Below are 19,897 nucleotides of genomic sequence, written 5' to 3'. Positions count from 1 at the left end.
AAGTACACCAAAATAATTTATATTAGATTAAGGAACTCTCTTCTGTTTGTTTAGCCACTTACTCAGATTATTAAACCCTAGCTTCCCTATTCTGGGACAAACATTTGGCAAAAATGTCAGATCTACAAGCGCACAATGCTTTGCTTTGTTATGCGTTGTGAGCCTGTAAATCAGTTATTTTTGGCAAAAAGATTTGGTGTAGAGAATGAGGGGACCAAGTATAGAGCCCTCGGGGACCCGGTCAACGAACTCTATAAGATTTCAGTGGTTATGCCCTTTTTAATTATTTTGGGGGGAAATTAAAGAAGAGAATGTAAATATTGTGAATTTTGAACATGTTTGAAAATGTACAGCTTTTAATGATCAAACTAGAAGGAATGCGAGCACATCTTCCGTCACACATAAACAATACGACAAACTTCTATCGTAGAATCTATCATAAAGAGAATGATGCCAGCACTCAAGTTCTGTCCTTATTTTAGAGTAAGACAGGCAACAAGGTATAGGATATGGACCCGTTTCGTTTCTATGCCTTCATCAGCGTTATTACGCTGATGAAGGCATAGAGCAGAAACCTGTCTGCATCTAATACCATAAAGGAGATATTTCATATTTCATCTTCTTCAGGTCATTTTACAAAATGACCTGAAAAAGATCCACAGCTGATCACCTATAATCATAAGGTCTAAAATAGGGACACCAAGGTTAAAGTGGTTAATAATATGTCATTATTAGAAACATCTTTTTACAGCTGGAGGATTTCCCTCTCGCGGTGTGCTAAATGTTAGATGAATTCTTAGTAGTATTAAATTATTGTTAATTTTAGTCTTTATGACACTGCTTTATCCCTCATAAAAGCTTGACTACACACAGTTGATTAGAAAAGAGTGTGAAGTGTCATCCAATAGTTTACTCTAATAGGAATCTTGATTTAAGACCATCGTCCAAAGTAGCCTTTAAAACACTAATAATCAGCAAAAAGAGTGTTGATGTAACCCTGAATGTATACAAATGGACCATTATGGGTCAAATTTTGCACTCTTTAGGTAATAGTAAGACACTCTTAATGAAGGTCCAAATGGACTGAAGCGTCTGTCATTTTGAATAAAAGCAGAGGCTGCTGAGCAAGAGCAGCGTGCAGATTTTTAAAAACTTTTTTCATGTTTGCTTCAGTTTTCACTGTCCAACGCACCTGCATCCGAATGAAGTGGATGTGCGAATACTCCCTTTACATACACTCTTAGATTTGGCAGTGCAGAACCGTGCCTTTGCTGCTAGTGCTTTAGTCCTATGGGAGCTGCACACTTTTTATTTTGCACTATTTTGCATAAGACAATAGCCACTCTGATCCCACCTGCCAAGTTCACCAGCTGACACTCTCAATCTGGCCATGTAATTATGGCTGCTGCTCTGATTGGCTGGCCTGGCCACACTTGGACGCTCCAGAGTCCTGGAGCGGATAGCCTGCCAGGTGGGCACCGCAAGATTACCATCAGAGCGGGTACATACAGCTCTCCCTTTCTTTCTCTCTCTCTCTACCCTCCATCTCACTCTGGCGCTCTATCGCTCTCTCGCTCTCTCTCTCTCTCTCTCTCTCACACACACACACTTTCGGGAGAGCCGTTGCAGCACTCAATGCTTCCGGCCAGTCTGCTCTTTCCTGCTCTGTATACGTAATGGTGGCATTGCTGACATAACAGTGCTTGCGTGTCGTGAATTATAAGGTTTTAATTTTCAGACAGCCATACAGTAGTTCTCTCTGCTGTGCTCCAGGATCCCATTGGCTCTCCTTCATGCCGCCGCTTGCTCTTCCCCACCTGCTGAGATTCCCAGGAGTGGGTCATTGACTCAGCCTCTCTCTCTGCCAGGCGCTAATGGGCCACAGTGTGCTGTTTAGCATTGAGGAACTGGCTGTTTACACTGGGCTTTTAGCCACTTAAGCCCCATTTTGAAAAATAGCTAAAATAGCCGGTCTACAACCTAGCAACACGTTGCGAAGCTTGCAACACATCACAACACATCGTGAGCTTGTTTGATTTTTTTTTTAAAAAGTGGTCAACAGATAAGAGCCTGCTGAATAATTATAGAGTGTTTATAAGTCATAGTACGGTTACTAAGTGGTGAGTCTGTGTGTGTGTGTGTGTGTGTGTGTGTGTGTGTGTGTGTGTGTGTGAGTGAGTGAGTGAGTCAGTGTGAGAGAGAGAAGGAGGAGCAGGACGTCATCGGAAACAAGTGTTTCCAATGTCGTCCTTTTTAAGTGGCTGTAAAGCAAAAAAAATCCAGTTTGTCACACCGCAGAGTAATGTGTTATTAACCAGCAGACCACATTTTAATGATGAAAAATATCGCTAAGTTTTGAAAATTATGCTTCAAAATGGATTAAATGCAATATGTGCGTGTGTGTGTGTGCATGTGCGTGTGTGCGTCTGCACCCATGGCATGCCTGTAATGAAAGCCTAGCCTTGAAGAACCACAGTGGGAGAAACGAATGAAACTCACTATCTTGGTATTGCTGACTGCCGTGGAGAGCATTTCAAGGACTTTTTTTATCAAAACAATTTATGCAGGAGAATCCACACTGATTTACATTACATGATTCACAGTGCAAGATTGAAGTAAACAGCATGAACCCTAGTCAACGAACTCCAGAGTAAAAGGTCAAATTAATAGAGTGCAAAGACAACTAAAGAAGGCACTGCAATGTTTAGCTCCACCAGAGAGTGAGGGGAGAATAAACTGTCACTTCAGTAAATGTCAAGTTCCTCGATAAAGTTCTGCATGTCTGTGAGAAGTGGCACGCGGTACAATTCTCAGGTACATTTTTACACTCTGAGTTAAATCAACACTGAGATAGTTGCATTATGATTGTTGTTATCTTATGTATATTGTATTGCTGTTGTTGCTGCTGTCTTGCGGACCATGTCACACAAACATTTCGCTGCTTGTACAGTACGTGTATGAGTCAGTGACAAATGAACCCCTCTTGATTCTTGACACAAACAAAATGGAGGACACACTGACTGTCTTGCCTAGATAAACCTCTTCAGATTCACCAATGGCTTTTTATTACCCCCAAAATGTTTATGCTCTGAAAAGTCACATGACCACAGCAAACTTGTTTGAGTAGTATTTCCTTCTTAAAGAGTTGCTGCCCTCTACTTTTAATGAGCATATCTGTCAAATGCTGAAATGCATCAGAGCACAGCTGGCAAACAATTCAGCTCTGTTTGTCCATTGTTACGCCAGCAGCTTTCCTGTCTGTCTGGACGTGTCCTTTTCAGAAATATGCAGACAGAAATGCAGGGCTTCTGTAATAATTTGATTCTCTTAGAGAAAATATAAACCTGGTACAATCCATTTTGGCGAGAAGGAAAAAAAAAGTTTTCCACATGAATAATTATTTTAATAAAGTCCACATGAATATTCTCTCCTGGTTGCCCCAGAATCCTCTCGGCAGACAGCAAGTGAAGGGTAATAATATGCCTCGCTAACTGAATACAAAAGCCTCACTCGTTCTTTTTCATCAGCTGAATAGAAGCTGCTAATTGCATGTAGAGAATCTGTGTCACTTGTGTCATTCTTATGCACGATGGCTATGCACAGTTTGAATTGTTTCTAAATCAAAATCCTTTTTGCAGGAATGTTGTAAAGTAAACCCTTGACAGCCTTTCTCCATTAATGGTGTGGGAGGCTCTTAAATGCAATTTAAACAGAAAGGAGTGAAAACCTGGATGACATTCCCACCTGTTCATTTGGTGATGGACCTGCCATGCCATTAAAGTCTCATTAGGTGGGATGAGAGTCGGCCCTTGGAGTACGCTTCAGGATGAATGCATTCCTGCAAAGGTTGAATGTCAGGGAAACCTCTCAAGAATCACACTTTGATTATTGTTATTTCTGTAGGATTTGCCTGTTAAGCCATTAAGACCGGGAACACATCTGTGTCATTTCAGATTAAAGCTGTAACCATTATTTTATACTTGGGTTATTCAAATATAGCAGATATACAAGCTCATAGCCGCGCTATGAGCTTGTAGATCTGCTATTTTTGAAAAATCTTGAACATTTGTGCAAATATTTGAATATATATATATTTTTTAAAGGGAACATTTTTGACTCAAATCTTCTCTTCTGGGGTCCCTAGAACAAAATATTTTCAGATGGGGCTCCGCAGCCAAATACATATGATGTTGGGGGTCCTTCACATGAAAAAGTTGAGAACCACTGATAATAATATATATATAAAAAAAAAAAGAAATATATATATATATATATATATATGGGTTAAATTACCTTAACCTTGAGTGGACATTACGTGTGTGTGTGTGTGTGTGTGTGTGTTACAGTTCTGCTGGGTCTGAGGAGGAGCTGGGTGGAAACAGCAGAAACCGACACGGTCGTCATGGCAGAGAGGCTGGAGGTCTGGATAGGAGGGCTGAGGAGCTGGAGAAGGTATTTCTGCTGCAGCTAGCATTTACAGTGTTTCCTCTGCATTCACTCAGCAGGGTTACCAACACGAACAACGCTACTGTTGTCGTTGTAGAGCAGTGGTTTTTAACCCTTTTCATATCAAAGTCCATTATTTATTCTTGGCATTTGAGGCACGGATTCACCGTTTGATGAGATTTAGAGTCTAAATCTCATCAAACTGTGAATCAAACGGTGAATCCGAATTAGAAAAAAAAATAATAATAATTGTGCTAATATTCCTTATGTTATTGATTATAGTCATAGTAAATTGCATATTGTTGCTGTCGGGTGGAAACTTCAAAACTGTTACTTTCAAATTAAAAAATAGCAGATCCACAAGCTCAAAACTCGTCTCATTTTTGCTACTTTTTGGGTGACACGTGTAGGATGATGATGAAGTAAGGCATTCATTTAGATAAGAGGTTTTTGCCAGACATCAACAATAATAATTAAGTAATATTATGGCTATCAACACTTTCTGGTGGTCGTTAAAAAAAGAGAAAAAAATCTAGGTGCCACTTTTGCTGGTAAGCCAAAAAGTTACGTTTGTTCCCTGGGTGCAGCCACTCTGAAGTCTGTCAGCGCCATTTTGATGTTGCCAAGCTGACCATTAATGTTTTAAAAGTGTGCATCGGTCTCTGCCTTATTTCTGGTGGCCACCGTACGTCTCCTGGTTCTTCCTGGAGAGATGACCTTTACAGTGGAGATGTCTCGCCCCTTCCAACAGCACTCTAATGACACACTCCACTCTTCACTGCTTTCATGGCTCAACTCCAGTACACTCAGATTCAAATGGCACATGGGTCCCTAGTAAAAGAAACAAAAAAAGGTGAAGCAATCTCCCCCCGAGATCTCTGTATGAAGTCTTTATATTAACTGAAGCCAATAGTCAAGAATCTCAAGCATTTATTCGTATTGGTGCTACATGTTCTATATTCTCTCAGATAAGATTTACACTTACTCATTTTGCTTTGCTTGATGGGTTCCTATGGAAACACGTTGTGGAGTGGAAGCAAGGTGAAGCTGGGAATGTGGAATTCAGTCAGAGCATTAACCAATAAACCAAAAAGACCTGAGGTCGATTCTAAAAACGTCCTCTAAATCTTTAAAACAGTTTTCTGAAAAACTATGTGTTGCTATATCAGTGTTGCTCAAACCTTTTCATGTCAAGGACCCCCAAAATTAGATGTACTGTATTTGGCCGCTGACCACCATTGTTGTTCCAGGGACCTCCAGAACCAAAGATTTGAGTTGACCATGTTTGCTTTAAAAATATATATATATTCAAAGATTTGACCACATTTTCACGATTTTTGAGTAGCCAAAGTATAAAATTATGGTTAAACTGGTTAAAATGAATGACACCGATGCTTTCCTGGTTTTAATGGCTTAAAACAAAAAGTGAACCTCAAGTTGTGCTGTAGTTGTTACCTTGTATCTCTGTCTCACACACACACACACACACACACACACACACACACACACACACACACACACACACACACACACACACACACACACACACACACACTCAAGTACACTGACTCACTTTAATCACTTTACTTTATCTGATGACATATCTGATGTTATACAGATTTTTTTTACATGTAAAACATTAACTCATTCACTGCCTGAATTATTTCTGGCCGCGTTTGAACACTGCCAAGATTTTTCATTGAAAGAAAAAAGGTACTCAGGAGCCGAGATACAGAATTTTAAAGTTTTATCATATCTCCTTGGTCTTTGGGTCAAAAAAAAAAAAAATGTAAAAAAAATAATAATAATAATTTTTTTAAAAGTCGTTTTAGTCGTTCTTGGCAGGCATGGCTTATGGACAGAAGTCGTTTTAGTCGTTCTAGACAGGGAATGAGTTAAAGCTACAGACCAGTTGCCAGGTTAACATCTTATAATATCTAGAATAAATCTTGTCTGATCTGAAATAACCATTTCTGTTTCCCTTTCAACACAGACAACATGCTGCAATATAAGTTTTTGTCTGGGTAACCTAACCCAAACAAACCCTATGGATAGAATTGTGTATCAGTTCCCTTTTAAGATTGTGATATGTACATTACAGTCTGGCTTATTCTGAGCAGCCACGGTAGTCGAAGAAACCAAAAATCAAGTGTCACTTCGACTCAAGAGCACTGTAGACACCCGGAGGCGCTCTCATTTGCAGCTAATTAAAGCTTTTAATGTTTAATTTGTTGCCATCAAGCCTGCATGGTCAAATGGGAGACCTGGCAGCAAGCAGCACTTGATTCCAAAATTTCAAATTTTGCACTGTAACCCAACACGGCCCTCAAAGGTACAGAGGCAGGCTCTTGAATTGCTAACGTGCGTGATCGGGGGGACACACGATCTGACACAGCTGACACGGGCCCATGTCAGTTTAATCCCCCCTCCCACTTTTCAGGACATCGATGGTATCGAAGAGAACAAGCTACTCAAATAGGAGAACAAGATTCTGCTAAAGGTGGTGGGCTGATTGAGTATTGATTAGCCACCACTAGGACTGTAATATCTGACATTTTTGCTAGAGCATTGTCTTGCACTGTCTGTGCCTCAAACACATTTAGAATCAGATGCTTCCGATAAGCACTTTTTTTTTTAAATAATGTAGTTATCTTTTTTTGTTATGCTTCAATACCTCCTTTCCCTGATTTGTGTGTGTGTGTGTGTGTGTGTGTGTGTGTGTGTGTGTGTGTGTGTGTGTGTGTGTGTGTGTGTGTGTGTGTGTGTGTGTGTGTGTGTGTGTGTGTGTGTGTGTGTGTGTGTGTGTGTGTGTGTGTGTGTGTGTGTGTGTGTGTGTGTGTGTGTGTGTGTGTGTGTGTGTGTGTGTGTGTGTGTGCGCGTTTTTCAGGAGCTGGCCAAAGAGCGTCAAGAGAATGCCAGGCTTCTGAAAGCTCACGAGGACAAAGATGACCTCATTGGGAAACTGAAGGAGGAAATTGACTTGCTGAACAGAGTGAGTAGTCATGCTTTCACTTATTTTATAATGCTAGCACTAAATTAAGAGATTTATTTTAATTCTATTGCAATGCCGGTGTTACAGTATGTTGTTCCTATGCCTCATAGTATCATTGTTTAGCACCAGTCATGCTGATGACTGATGGCGTGTTGGTTCCTCCCACCACAGTTGCGCTGAAAAGTCCCCGAGCTCCCCGCATTCACTTGAACTTCCCAGACCCCTCCCACCGACGCGTTTCATCGGATATCCCGCACAACACAAAACATGCTGCTTTGCCTAAACAAAATTGTTGCAGCAATTTTACTGCTTGTTCTTGTGTGAGTGTGACACATAAAGATTCTTGATTCTTATTTCCTATACATGCACAATTACAATTAACTCATTCACTGCCAGAAAAAAACATTGTCGATTATCCGCCACTGCCAGCGATTTTCAAGTGTTTTTACTAACCTTTGAAAAATCATAGAATGTTATTCTTCACAACGATCTACCGGCCGATCGCTTAAAAATACGTAGTGGGGTCTCGTAGACTCTGAGAAAGAAATTTGTGCCTCCGTGGTAATCCGTTCCATAGATATGGCCAGTTGAATGAGGGGTAGTTTTCGCCAAAAGCAACAGAAAGCAGAAACAAATTGATTTTTTTCAAATCCTTTAACATGGAAGCGAATGGGCTTTTTTTTTCTTTTGCGATCACATGATTTTCTGCTTAATGGGTTCACTGGGACTCAAATGGTGACTCCTATGTTAGAGGAGAGCGCCCTCTAGTGGAAAAACAAAAAAAAAGACGTTGGCGGTCTGGGCTTTTGATTTATAAACGTCAAAAGACATCCTTGGCAGAGAATGAGTAAGCTCTCTTCTAAATATATATAATAAAATTATAATAATTATATATTATACATTTCATATATATCTATACACTATATTTAATTATTCCATTTTGTAATTAATTATGTAATTTAGCACAAATAGACTACATGCACAATGACAAATAAGCTCTATATATGATTACACACACACACACACACACACACACACACACACACACACACACACACACACACACACACACACACACACACACACACACACACATAACATTGTATAACATCCATACCTACAAGTAGCAGTTAAAACCACTGACAACAGATGCAAAAGTGGACGAGACACTACTGTTTGATTGTATTGGCCATAGTCTTTACATTATGTTTGCGTGCATTCGGAGGCTAACATTTGTACTTGATGTGAACCCACATGGTTAACTGCGGGGCTTACAAGCATTGATAGGCTGCATGACGTATATTCACGTCTTGAATTAAAATGATTTGAGAAATCATAGCAAAACATACAGATGCATAGCAGACAGCCTGCCTGCTGCTGCTGGTATCTGCATGTAGTACAGGCACACATGTCATGCAATCACAACACCACCGGCGTGCTTCTGCACGCGCACAACAGCAATTACAGCCATGACCAATATCTTTCTTTATCAATATCTAAGCTTAAGCTATAATGATTATAACATTGGCACGGCGACCAGTTAATTCTGTACATGATTAGATTGGCTATTAGGCTCTTCACCATGTCAGTCGATGTTCTTCCAAACAACTCCATTATTATCATCATTTCCAGTTGATAACATATTCAATCGACAGTATCCTGTATCCGAGTTTTTAATTAGTTAGTTGTAATTTGTAGATTGAAAGCTCTGGATAGGCTTGCGTTGGTGTTGGGAACTCATAGCCTACTGTTGTAAGCCTAAAGCCATGCAAACTTCACTAAATTACTAGCCTTGGATCAAGACGATCATCGGTCATAATGATATATGACAGTCTTGAATCAAGGCTACTAAATTACAAAATGTGTCTTGGACAGTACGTTTAGATTTTTTCAATTCAGCATGTTTTTTGTCTTTCCGTGTTTTAACTGTATGTGATTATATCCCTGATGCAGTTAACAGCACTGCCAACAACTTGATATGCCATTAATTATGGCAGTTGTTTTCCAACTAAGATCTGAATATAAATCAGTCAGGGGATAAGTTAATTCACGTGAGGGGGTAAAGACAGTCTGGTTATGTTTTTAAACGTTTCATTCTTACTTTTACAGTGCATCAGTCTTTTCCATGATGAGTCCAAAATCCATTCTCCACTCTCCACTGTGTGTAAAAATCACTGTGGAGAGGCGGCCTCGCCCCCAGTTCAAATAGATCAAACCATTGAACAGGATATATGGGGGTACGCGGAAACAAAAGTGGATTAAATATATATATGTTACATTTCGTTTCATGTGGGTTGATATTAAGTTCTTTGTCGTTCTGGGTGGTGGGGAGGCCAGGGGGCTGTGTGGAGTTGCCCTGCTCTTGCCCCCGAAAAGGTGGGAGAGCCTGTGCTGCCCTTGGCTCCATTGCACAGGTGCCAGTGAGATAGAGAGGGATATATATATATATATATATATATATATATGTGTATGTATGTGTGTGTGTGTGTGTGTGTGTGTGTGTGTGTGTGTGTGTGTGTGTGTGTGTGTGTGTGTGTGTGTGTGTGTGTGTGTGTGTGTGTGTGTGTGTGTGTGTGTGTGTGTGTGTGTGTGTATGTATGTATGTATGTATGTATGTATGTATGTATGTGTGTATGTATGTATATATGTACTGTATGTATGTATGTATGTGTGCTTTCAATGGATTAGGTATTTATTTATGTATTCTGTGTGTGTTTCTGTTGACGTAACTTTTATTCATTTACTTATTTTTTAGCATAAAAAGTATTGGGAGATCAATTAAATGTTGTGTTTTGGTGCCATGCTTGTGAACAGACTTTCAAGCACTTTTTATCTAAAATAATTTCAGATTTTCATTGTCATGGGTCTAATGGAGATTGGCTAAGCCAATGAAAAACTTTACAACTTTATTATCTTCAGATTATTTTTAATATATTTTCTTTTACCCAGGGGAGGTTCACTGAGAATAAAATTCTCTTTCTCGCTTCACATTCACACAGACATTAAAACCTGGTAGCTGCCTAGTACAACCACAGTCTTATACTGTTGGTCACTGAGCAACTCCAATGGAGCAGTTGGGGGTTCAGTCCAAGAGGGAAATAGCAAGAGTAGGTGGACACCTTTTTAGGTGACTGGAGGGAAGTTGGAGTCTATTGATTCCAATGGAAGAGTGAACGTGAACACAGCTTCTGAACCATTCTTTAGCTCCATGGTTACTGAACTAAATATTGGACCCAATCGTCACAAGACACACAATATGTACAAGATTTTCATACTAAAATTGCTTTTTTTAGAGACACAAATGAGGGAAAAATCAACTTGTGTTATCGACTTTTCTCTATCCCAGCAACACACTCGCGAGATTTGGGAAGATATCATCTGCAGTCTGACGGACGAGACATAGAGGGCTCTGTCCCTTATTTTTTAACTCTATGCTCTGTCCCCATAAGATGTTCTAAAAACTGATTAACTGAGATTATATATGTGTAATTATAATTACAGTTATATATATATATATCTATATGGTTAACATTGAGCAGAAACAGGAGCACATCTAGCATAAGACTGAATAATACATGTGTTGCTCAAGGGCACGTCAGCTGTGTTGGGGGTGGGGTAAGTGGTGGCCATTAACTTCCCCACCCAGATTTCTTTCTGCAGGTTCGGGGAATCGAACCCAGAACCTTTCGGTTACAAACTCGCTCCTCTAACCTTTAGGCCACCGCTGCCCACCAGATAATCAGCCTAACGTTGTAAAACTGACTCTGGGAAGAGCCGAGGAATATAATCAATATCCAAACACCGCTGTAAAGCTTTTTCAAGTTTTTCATCCAAATCCAATTTGGAGATTCTGAATGTGCGTACCTTTTACCTTTGTATTAATATTGGTAGAATAATGAACAATGACCTTGCGTGGGACCTTCTGTGTCACAAAGTTAATAGAAAAGATCGTTTCCAAAGAACCCAGACCTTGGCTTTTGGGTTTCAAAAAACATAATTTTGGCATTCTTCTCATTCAATTCAATTTAGCCTCTCTACTTCCATGTAATATTATGCCTACATAGTCCTCTTTGCACTGTATTTGTGGATGCGTTGTTGAGAAGAAACACAAAAGTAATATAACATTACTTGGCACAGAAATATATCTTTGTAATTTTAAAGTAAAGTAATAAGTAATTATGTAATACAATACATTGTGAAAGTAACTACCAACACAGTTTATTCCCTGCAAAAAAGGATGAGACCAAGGCACTCTTGTGGAAAAGAGAGAAACTAGCCAATGTACAAGCTCACAACGCATCGCACTGTGAGGTGTTTTGAGCTTGCAGAGCAGCTATTTTCACTATTCGGTTAGGACTTTGACAGGGGCCATTTTCGAATTGCAGCCTCCTGAAGGTGTTTCTTTAGGGCAGTTTTGAAAGTGAGTAGGATTTTACACTCCTTTACTCCTTTTGGTAGGGCATTCCACATTTTGGTTCTATAGCATGAGAACGAGTTAATTCCCTTAGACAAATCTGGGTTGAACATGATCCGTGGAGCTGCCTCTGGTGTTATGATCGTGGACCTCATTTACGTTTTGGATGTATTTTGACAAATACAGGGGGATCCCAATGTTGTGGCGTATCTTGCATGGTCTCATACCTGGGCCAGTGAGCAGACAAAGACAGATTTGTTTTGTCAAACATGAAATCTGATCACTGATAACAGGCACGCTCTGGCTTTTAAATGGGGTTGCAGCAGTGCTCTGCATTGCAGATGTAAATGACCCCATTAGCAGAGGTCATTTCTTCTGTTCCGTTTGGTTTTAGCCTCACAGATCTGGGTGACACCCCTCACCAGTCGCAAACAGGTTAAAGGTCAGGTATACTCGTGTTGCTGCGCAGTGGTGTAAAGTAACTAAGTAAGTACATTTACTCAAGTACTGTACTTAAGTACAATTTTGAGGTATTTTTACTTTACTGGAGTATTTCCAATTTTCAGTACTTTTACTTTTACTCCACTACAATTATTTATTTTTTTGTTATCAATTGTTTTTATTATATCGAAATACAATCATGGTTTTAAATGAATACATTTTTCAACAACAAAAACAAGATACAAACAACTTAAACAGAAACAATAATAATAAAAATAAACCCACCCACCCCTCCCCGGACCAACAATGTCTCAAAATGTAAGGATCAAACACCATGTCTATATCTGTGCAAGGTTATAACACTGTTATACAACACTTAAACCAAGTCTTTAATCTTATCTGCAACGTTAGACCACATATCAATGTTCTTCTCACTTGCTCCATGCAACCTTGCCGTTGACAGTTCTAAATAAACAATATCTAAAAAAGTTAAAGCCCATTGGCGAAAAGTTAGAGTATGAGGAGGTTTCCACCTTGTAGCTACCATTTTCTTTGCAGCTGTTAAGCTAGCAAAGAAGATGCGCTTATGTGTGCAGTTCAGTTGTAGCAGGGACACATCATTTAATATAAATACCGATGGAGAAGGTGTAATATTAGCTCCCAAAAGTAATGACAATTTAGCAGCAACCATACTCCAAAAAGAGGAAACATTTGGACATTCCCAAACCATGTGAAAAAAGGTACCAATAACATTTGGATTACAAAATGTGCAGTTGGGGCTATTTATAAACCTCATAGCACATAATCTACGGGGAGTCAAATATGTACGGTGAACAAAATTTAAATGAATCTGTTGATGATCTGGATTCCTAGAAGACAGCAATATATTAGACCAAACTGTGTCCCAATCAAAATCAGGCTCCAAATTCCCTATATCATTTCTCCATAGAGTATCCACAGCTAGGGACCCATAATTAGATTCTAATAAAAAAAACATACAATGCGGAAACAAGGCCTCTTGACCTACTAACGTCACAAATGAGTCTATGTAAAGGGTGCATTGTAAGGGAAGTCTGCCACGGAACTCCATAAGTCCTCATGGCTGTTCTCAGTTGTAAATAAAAGAAAAATGAGTTGCCTGGCAAATTAAATGTGTCACATAAATTCTGAAACGAACGCAAACCATTCTCATCAAATAGATCACCCAACGTATGAATCCCCTTTGAACTCCATCTAGGAAAGCGAATGGGACGTCCCTCCAACAAAAGTCCTTCCACTACAATTATTTGAAAACTTTAGTTGCTAGTTACTTTGTAGATTTTACAAAACATACATTACCCACTTCAGCCCTATACCTGTATACATTTCGGCCATTTGAAAATAGACGATCTACGCATTGTGAGCTTGTAGATCTGCTATTTTCAAAAGATTTTCATACGGTTTATACATGAAAACTTGAAATGGGACATTCTGCATAATGAGTACTTTCTACTTGTGGTACTTTAAGTACATTATGATACCAATACTTATGTACTTTTACTCAAGTAGATTTTGAATTCCAGACTTTTAATTACTTGTAACAGAGTATTTCTACATTGCAGTATTGATACTTTTACTTAAGTAAAAAATGTGAGTACTTTTTCCACCACTGCTCTCACGTTCAGCCACCGTCTTGATTCACAGCCCTAGCCCAGGGCCCCCCCGAGTCCCTGTACCTTATTTCCCAGAATGTCAACAAACCCTCCTCATCTCACAACTACTGCCCCCTGCATTCTGGGTCATAGAGGATGGTGGTAAAAAAAAAAAGCAGTTTTTTTTCAGCATCTCAGAAGGGGAACTCAGCAGGGGGCTGAAAGAACTGAATGCCTTTCATGTCTAAAATATTTTGAGAAGTCATATCACAGCCCTTCCCACTGAGGAGACATTCCAACCCAAACAAGAGACCAGCCCTCTGCGCCACAAAGACATCGGTCGAAGTTATTGTATAGTTTTCACAGGCCGGTGGAGAATCTGTTTCACTGGGCTGCTTTTTATTATTTGACTTAGTGTTACACAGACAGACTTTAACATATATATATATTAAACCAATATATGAAAAAGAAAATTTGACTTTAATTATACAATGTACAAGCAAAAAAAACAACAACACTTGAGCCCTATTCCAAAATGTTCTAAAGAATAACTGATCTAAAAGCTCATCACAATGTGATGTGTTGAGCTTGTAGATCTGCTGTTTAAAAATAAATAAATAATGTTTTAAATCGTGACACATCTGCTGCATAATTGCAGATACTGATGTCATCAAAAAAGTAAAAAATAATGGCCAATATATCGGTCAGACTGTACAGTGCAATCAATCTCCACACAAAAGAGGCAATAACACAGTGAGGTCAGGAGAGGCCTGATAGCATCGCATGGGCAGGAAGTTGGTCATAAGAGTAAGCCTTTATGTAAGAACAGTCGACGTGGCGATAGCCATCAAAAATGTCCCTACGAGAGCCTTGCGGCCTGATGGGAAGGCAGTAGATAACAGCTGATCCAGTCTGGCGTCTCCCTGCTCTCGGCAGAGCAAGATTGAATCCTGACTCAATGTAGAAGTTTATTTGGGAGTGAAAGCATAGATAAAGCTGATCTGTTGGCCCAATATCAGCCTCTGGATATACTTTGAAGAAAGTAAGGCTATGGAGCAGAGAGCACTTATACTAACAGGTGCATACAAGCTATGGGTACAGAAGAAAGTTTTACTTTATCTGACGATGGGTATTGTGATTTTGATTTGTAAAACGTTTAAGCTACCAGTTAAAATCAAGTGTCGCTTCAACTCAAGAGCACTCTAGACACCCGCAGGCTCTCTCATTTGCAACTAATTAAAGCTCTTATTGTTTAATTTGTTGCAATCAAGGCTGCGTGGTCAAATGGGAGACCTGGCGGCAAGCAGCACTTGAATCCAACTTTCACATTTTGCACATTTTGAAATCAGATGGTTGCCGGTTTGCCATGTCTGTGTCCAAGTGTGTCGAGCAAGATGTTAAACCCCTAGCAGCTCTCCCTGTGCGCTCATCTGAGCCATCTAAGCAGTCATCTGCTGGGGGAATGTAGAAAATGTATTCCCAGTAAATAGCCTACTCTCTTTCCTTCCCCTGACATGGACCCGTCTCACTTTAGCCCCCCTCCATTTCGCAGGATCTCGATGACATTGAAGACGAGAATGAGCAACTCAAACAGGAGAACAAGACTCTGCTGAAGGTGGTGGGCCAGCTGACGAGGTAGAAGTCCTGCTTCCTGCTCTCTCTCTCTCTCTCTCTCTCTCTCGCTCTCTTTCTCTGTGGACCAGCCCCAGTACCAGATCCAACAAACCCAGTATCTTCCTGAATGAAGCATCTCCATCTCTCCCTGATTTAAACTCTGCATCAAGTCCATGAGCATGGCTTGTATGTGTCTATTTGATTCTGTCTTCCTATTTACTGTTGCTTTGTGGAAAGACAAACTGTAAAGTAGTGGCGGTCAGAGCCTCACACAGCCTTAAACACATCTTCTGGAGAGGATCTTTTTCACTTGTTATGGAAAGCAAGGAAACTGGTGGCCTATAGTTATTTCTAGGGAATGGGGAGCTTTGTGATGGTATATTTAATGTAAATGTGTTGTATATAGGCCATTTAGAGTTGTTCATTTTTAAGTTTAATAGTCAAAAAAGTCAAAAATAAATAAAAGTAAAATGAATGTATGATTTGCCACAACAAAGCACATAATGTCTTTTAAGTTGGAAAAACAACATCATCTGTCCTTTGAGTCACTATCAGTCCACTATTGTACACACATTACTCACCCAGGTCATTCTGAAATGACATCTCCATCTCTCCTCAGTGACGTCTGACATCTCTTTCAGTCGTCTTGGCCTGGAAGGTCAGCCTTCTGCGATGGAGCCTGTGTTGTGATAGTCGGTCCAAATTCAGCACAGCACAAAATACCTTCCAACGCATGTGACACTTTTTTATCTTCTAATACCAGTTTAGATTAGAGTCATTTCCTTGAAGGAAACGCTAAAGCCTGGTGCTTTTTTTTTCAGTGCCAGTTTTAAGCCTAATTTAAACTTTGTTGTACGATCAGGCTTTACTCTCTGCTTCCAGTGATGTTTGGTACATTTGAATCAAATTCTTAATTTATACTCGGTCATACGATGGAATCACGCGCAATGGCAGATCTATAGATTGCGATGTGACGTGTTATGAGCTTGTGGATCTGTTATTTTTGCATGTGAATCCGTCATATGAAGAACTACAGTATAAATTGTGCTTAAGAAGGCTGAATGAAGTAATGGTATAGGATATAGCCGCAGTATAAATCACAAGCAAAGCGAGCAGGATTATTATGTATATTCTGTGCTTCAGCCATTTCATTGTTAATAACTGAGTATTATTAGTTATTGCTGGTGACATAATATAGGATAAAAACCCATTTGTAGTATACTGTATGTGGAATTATTCTTTTCCCTCAAGAAAAGCATTTTGCATTCTCTAATTCAAGTGTTTACAACTTTGTGATATTGATAGATGTTTATCGGCTCTCTATTTTAAGGCAAGCAGGATGTATGGAGTTAGCAGTCTGTGGCTGTGCATTATGTTTATACTGTATGATAACCAAATCAACTGAACATACTTTTGGAAAATCCATCTCTCTCAGCCAAGTGGCTAGGAAAGGCACACTATACTGTAACTTAAACTATCTGTTATCTTGATATTTGCAATCCCACTGTTGTTCTGAAATAAAACTGCACCTCTTGCATCGTGTACTCTGTCGAGACCGTAGAGTGGCATATAAAGTGTAGTTTTAGGTGATATGACCGGATGAGTCAAGAGAGCAACTTCCTCATGCAGACACAGACACGAGGGGAGGGGTCAATACACCCCCCCCCCCACACACACACAATGAACCCATAACTCTACTCCCATTACATTATGCATGTACAGAAGATGAAGTCATTTAATAAAAGTTTGATTATCTCTCCTTTCAGTCGACTCGCTTGTGTTCATTAAGACTAATTTGATGCAATGATGCCATGGCGCTGAGGCGGTAATGCGATGTGACAGTAGCGAGAGTTCAGTTCCTGTAGGCCACAAACACACACACACACACACACACACACACACACACACACACACACACACACACACACACACACACACACAGAGCATGGTTATTCATCATGCCAATCTGGGACACCTCCGTGCTACCTAGAACATTCCACCATCACACACCTCTCTATTATGCTATCCAAATCATTAACGTCTTCACCTAGAGCTAGAATTTGGAGACGCCATATAGAAAACCTACTGGGACTAATGCCAACTAATACTAACTAACCAATAGCCTCTTGCAGCCTGCAGTGTTTGTCCATAATGTCTATTAACATTTTAACCACTTAAAACCCTATTTACTCTATGCTTTTTTTGTACATAGTGGTATTTATTTTCCCCTCTGTATTTTTATGTTGATTTTTGAACTGTTTGGTTGCTACTATATATGTCTATGAAATTAATTCAAGGACCCCAACGGAAACAAGTCCGCAAGGACTTTTTTGGCCGGACCTTTTAGACAAAAGCATTATAAATGTAACTGTGTTGTTTTACATTCTTTTGCCTAATAGAAATTTCAATCAATCAAAAAACTCTGTTGACCAGGTCACTCAGGGGCTATACTTGTTGCCCTCCACACTCATCTCTTCGCTGAAAATAGCCGATCTACAAGCTCGCAATGTGCAGCAATAGGATCCCTTGTGAGCTTGTTGATCTACCATTCTCTAAATATTTGCTGAATGCTCGCCTATGCCCAGACATGCCCATAATAGGGATGCTAGGGTTCATGAGGTGGATATTCTCATAGAATAACTGTAATACAAGACGGGGTCTAATAACGGCATGGCTTCCATGTGGATCTTGGAAACCATGTGGCCAGTTTATGACACCAGTACTGTGATGTCCGTCATCTACATATTTGGGCAACTTTTCAGCCCAATCCAATCTTGATTGTCATCTACTATAACTAGAACCAGGAGACCTGGTACTGCCAGACCCCTAGTGGTTGAAATCTGAATGGCCGGGCTTCGCATGACGTGTGTCCCTTCTATGACGAAAGGGGGACAGACTTTTTTTGGCTGGGGCCGGGGGACAAAGTGACATACCATGTATGGACAAAACAGATACAAAGCCTCATGTAAGCCCGACCCCTTGGGTCTGGCAACAAAAATGTAAAAACGATATTCACAATATGTTAAAGAAAACAAAATGGGTGAGTTACTGGCAGGTTGTGGCAGTGTGCACAAGAAATGTGCTGATCGGTCATTTGATTTACGAGATTAGCCTCAGAGACACACGCACACTTCTAGTTTGGACAAGCAATTTATGAGCCTGTTGAATACAGTATGTGCTCATTGATGCTGCACCGTCTACGTTTTAGTAGAAAGTTGTTCATGTGTGCCCAGTTCTGATTGGGCTGTCTGAGGACTGTGAATCACATTAATTAATCCATCGTCTTCTCAAGCACATCCGTTTATTTTTCTAATATATATTTGCTTTCCCCACATATTGCTGTGAGACGTAGACCAGAAATATCTTGCCGGAGATGACTGTTTGATTATTTGTATCATATAATGATTTGGAATGGAAAGATCTGTTTCAGGGGGAGAAAAGAGAAAAATGTTTATCTTGTTCTTGATGGAGCCCATATTTCCTCAATGGTTTCATGCTCTCGGTTCTCCCAGCCCAATTTCCTCGATTTCTCAGAGCCCTGATGCAAGAAAGAACTCTGCCACCAGAGAGGGTGGAGGGCGTCAGGACGTGAGGAAGCATGAGCAGGCATAGCACACTATCTGTGCAATTTCCTCCAAAGCCTGAAATGATTTCAAACTAGTCCTTCAATCCAGGGGTCATCAATGTGTCTGTACACGGTGTGGGATACTGATCAAGGCCAAGACAGAAGGCAGGGTACAAACCCAATGAACCCAATGAATTATTTGCAGCCTCGCTCAGAGAGCATTGTACGTTTTTAAATAATAACAAAACAGGGTTCAACATAAATTCTTCCCGGGTTCGGGGGGTCCATGCATCATAATATCAGCATTCTTTCACATCTCTCCACAGGTTGCCTATGAGGTAAAAGAAACAGTCCTTTAGTTCTACATTTCACCAGCAATTAACATTGTGAGGGAAATAGTGGAGCATTTGCTTACCGCCTGAGCAGCCATCTGTTCACCAGGAGAGCCAGTGGGTACATACACACTTGAGCGTATGCTGACGGCAAACGCTACGCTACGCTACGCTAGCCCCGTACACACCCATGTTATAGGAAAAACCGGACCGGAACTTCCTGTTTCTAACTTAACATTGGTGTGTACGGGGCTAGCGTAGCGTTTGCCGTCAGCATACGCTCAAGTGTGTATGTACCCAGTGAGGAATTGAGACAGAGTGGCTGCTTTTATAGTTTGGTGCCCCACCTAGCCGGTCCTCACAGGTGCGCTAAGTTGAGGCTGATTCATGAGGGAGATTGGCAGGTAACGCCCCTCTATGACATGGCCCAGGCTGCTGCGCTGAATGTAGGGCCTCTCTCTG

General features: G+C 40.3%; 1 protein-coding gene across 3 annotated transcripts in view; it reads left to right on the top strand.

Annotated features, from left to right (window-relative positions):
• Window positions 1–17,303, top strand: part of pawr (PRKC, apoptosis, WT1, regulator) — a 78,557-nt gene extending 61,254 nt beyond the window's left edge. For 2 of the 3 annotated variants that reach the window (XM_084049643.1, XM_084049644.1), the window contains exons 5-8: window positions 4,347–4,452; window positions 7,334–7,438; window positions 15,477–15,559; window positions 16,158–17,303. In XM_084049643.1, the coding sequence (XP_083905769.1) occupies window positions 4,347–4,452; window positions 7,334–7,438; window positions 15,477–15,559; window positions 16,158–16,167 (304 nt within the window). In that variant the 3' untranslated portion in view covers window positions 16,168–17,303. Of the gene's footprint in view, window positions 1–4,346; window positions 4,453–7,333; window positions 7,439–15,476 lie in introns of all 3 variants that reach the window. The other variant, XM_084049645.1, reaches the window with a different exon arrangement.
• The last annotated feature ends 2,594 nt before the right edge of the window (window positions 17,304–19,897 follow it).

This window comes from Gymnoscopelus microlampas (assembly GCF_963454915.1).
Source record: "Gymnoscopelus microlampas genome assembly, chromosome: 23".
Taxonomy (NCBI): Eukaryota; Metazoa; Chordata; class Actinopteri; order Myctophiformes; family Myctophidae; genus Gymnoscopelus; species Gymnoscopelus microlampas.
Note: the sequence above shows the minus strand (reverse complement) of the source record. Positions and strands in the feature narration are given on the sequence as shown.